The sequence below is a fragment of the Eurypyga helias genome, unplaced genomic scaffold (assembly GCF_000690775.1).
Source record: "Eurypyga helias isolate BGI_N326 unplaced genomic scaffold, ASM69077v1 scaffold21651, whole genome shotgun sequence".
NCBI classification, from domain to species: Eukaryota; Metazoa; Chordata; class Aves; order Eurypygiformes; family Eurypygidae; genus Eurypyga; species Eurypyga helias.
In genome coordinates, this window is record NW_010230431.1 from 2,429 (window position 1) to 2,788 (window position 360).

The 360-nt window shown below is 69.4% G+C and overlaps 1 protein-coding gene across 1 annotated transcript in view; it reads left to right on the plus strand.

Moving 5' to 3' along the window:
• The window catches only part of TRPV4 (transient receptor potential cation channel, subfamily V, member 4), a 2,522-nt gene extending 2,423 nt beyond the window's left edge, over positions 1-99 (plus strand). Inside the window, exon 9 of the mRNA XM_010160746.1 lies at positions 10-99. Coding sequence (XP_010159048.1) covers positions 10-99 — 90 coding nt within the window. The remainder of the gene's footprint in view (positions 1-9) is intronic.
• Positions 100-360: the final 261 nt, after the last annotated feature.

The window sequence follows — 360 nt, forward strand, 5'->3', positions numbered from 1 at the left end:
AGCGGCCAGCCGGAGGAGGTGGTGGTGCCGCTGGGGACCGCGGGGACGGCGGAGATGCGGGAGCGACGGCACGGCCAGGCCTCGAGCTCCCCGCTCTAGCAGAGCGATGCTGGAAGCGGATGGATTCTGCCTGGGCTGCCGACACAGCCAGTGGACTTGCGGACTGGGCTGGATGGTACTTGTCTGCTCCTCAGGGATTTGTGCAGCCTCCGTCTCTCCAGCAGCCACTGTCCCGGAGGGTGCGCAGCCTGGTCCTGCCCCGGTGGTGCCGACGCTTCGCTTTGCCGACACTTTGCCGTGCCAGGAACCTCTGCCATGGGCAGGGTGTGGGGAGCACGGCCCCCTCCGCCCACCGAGGCC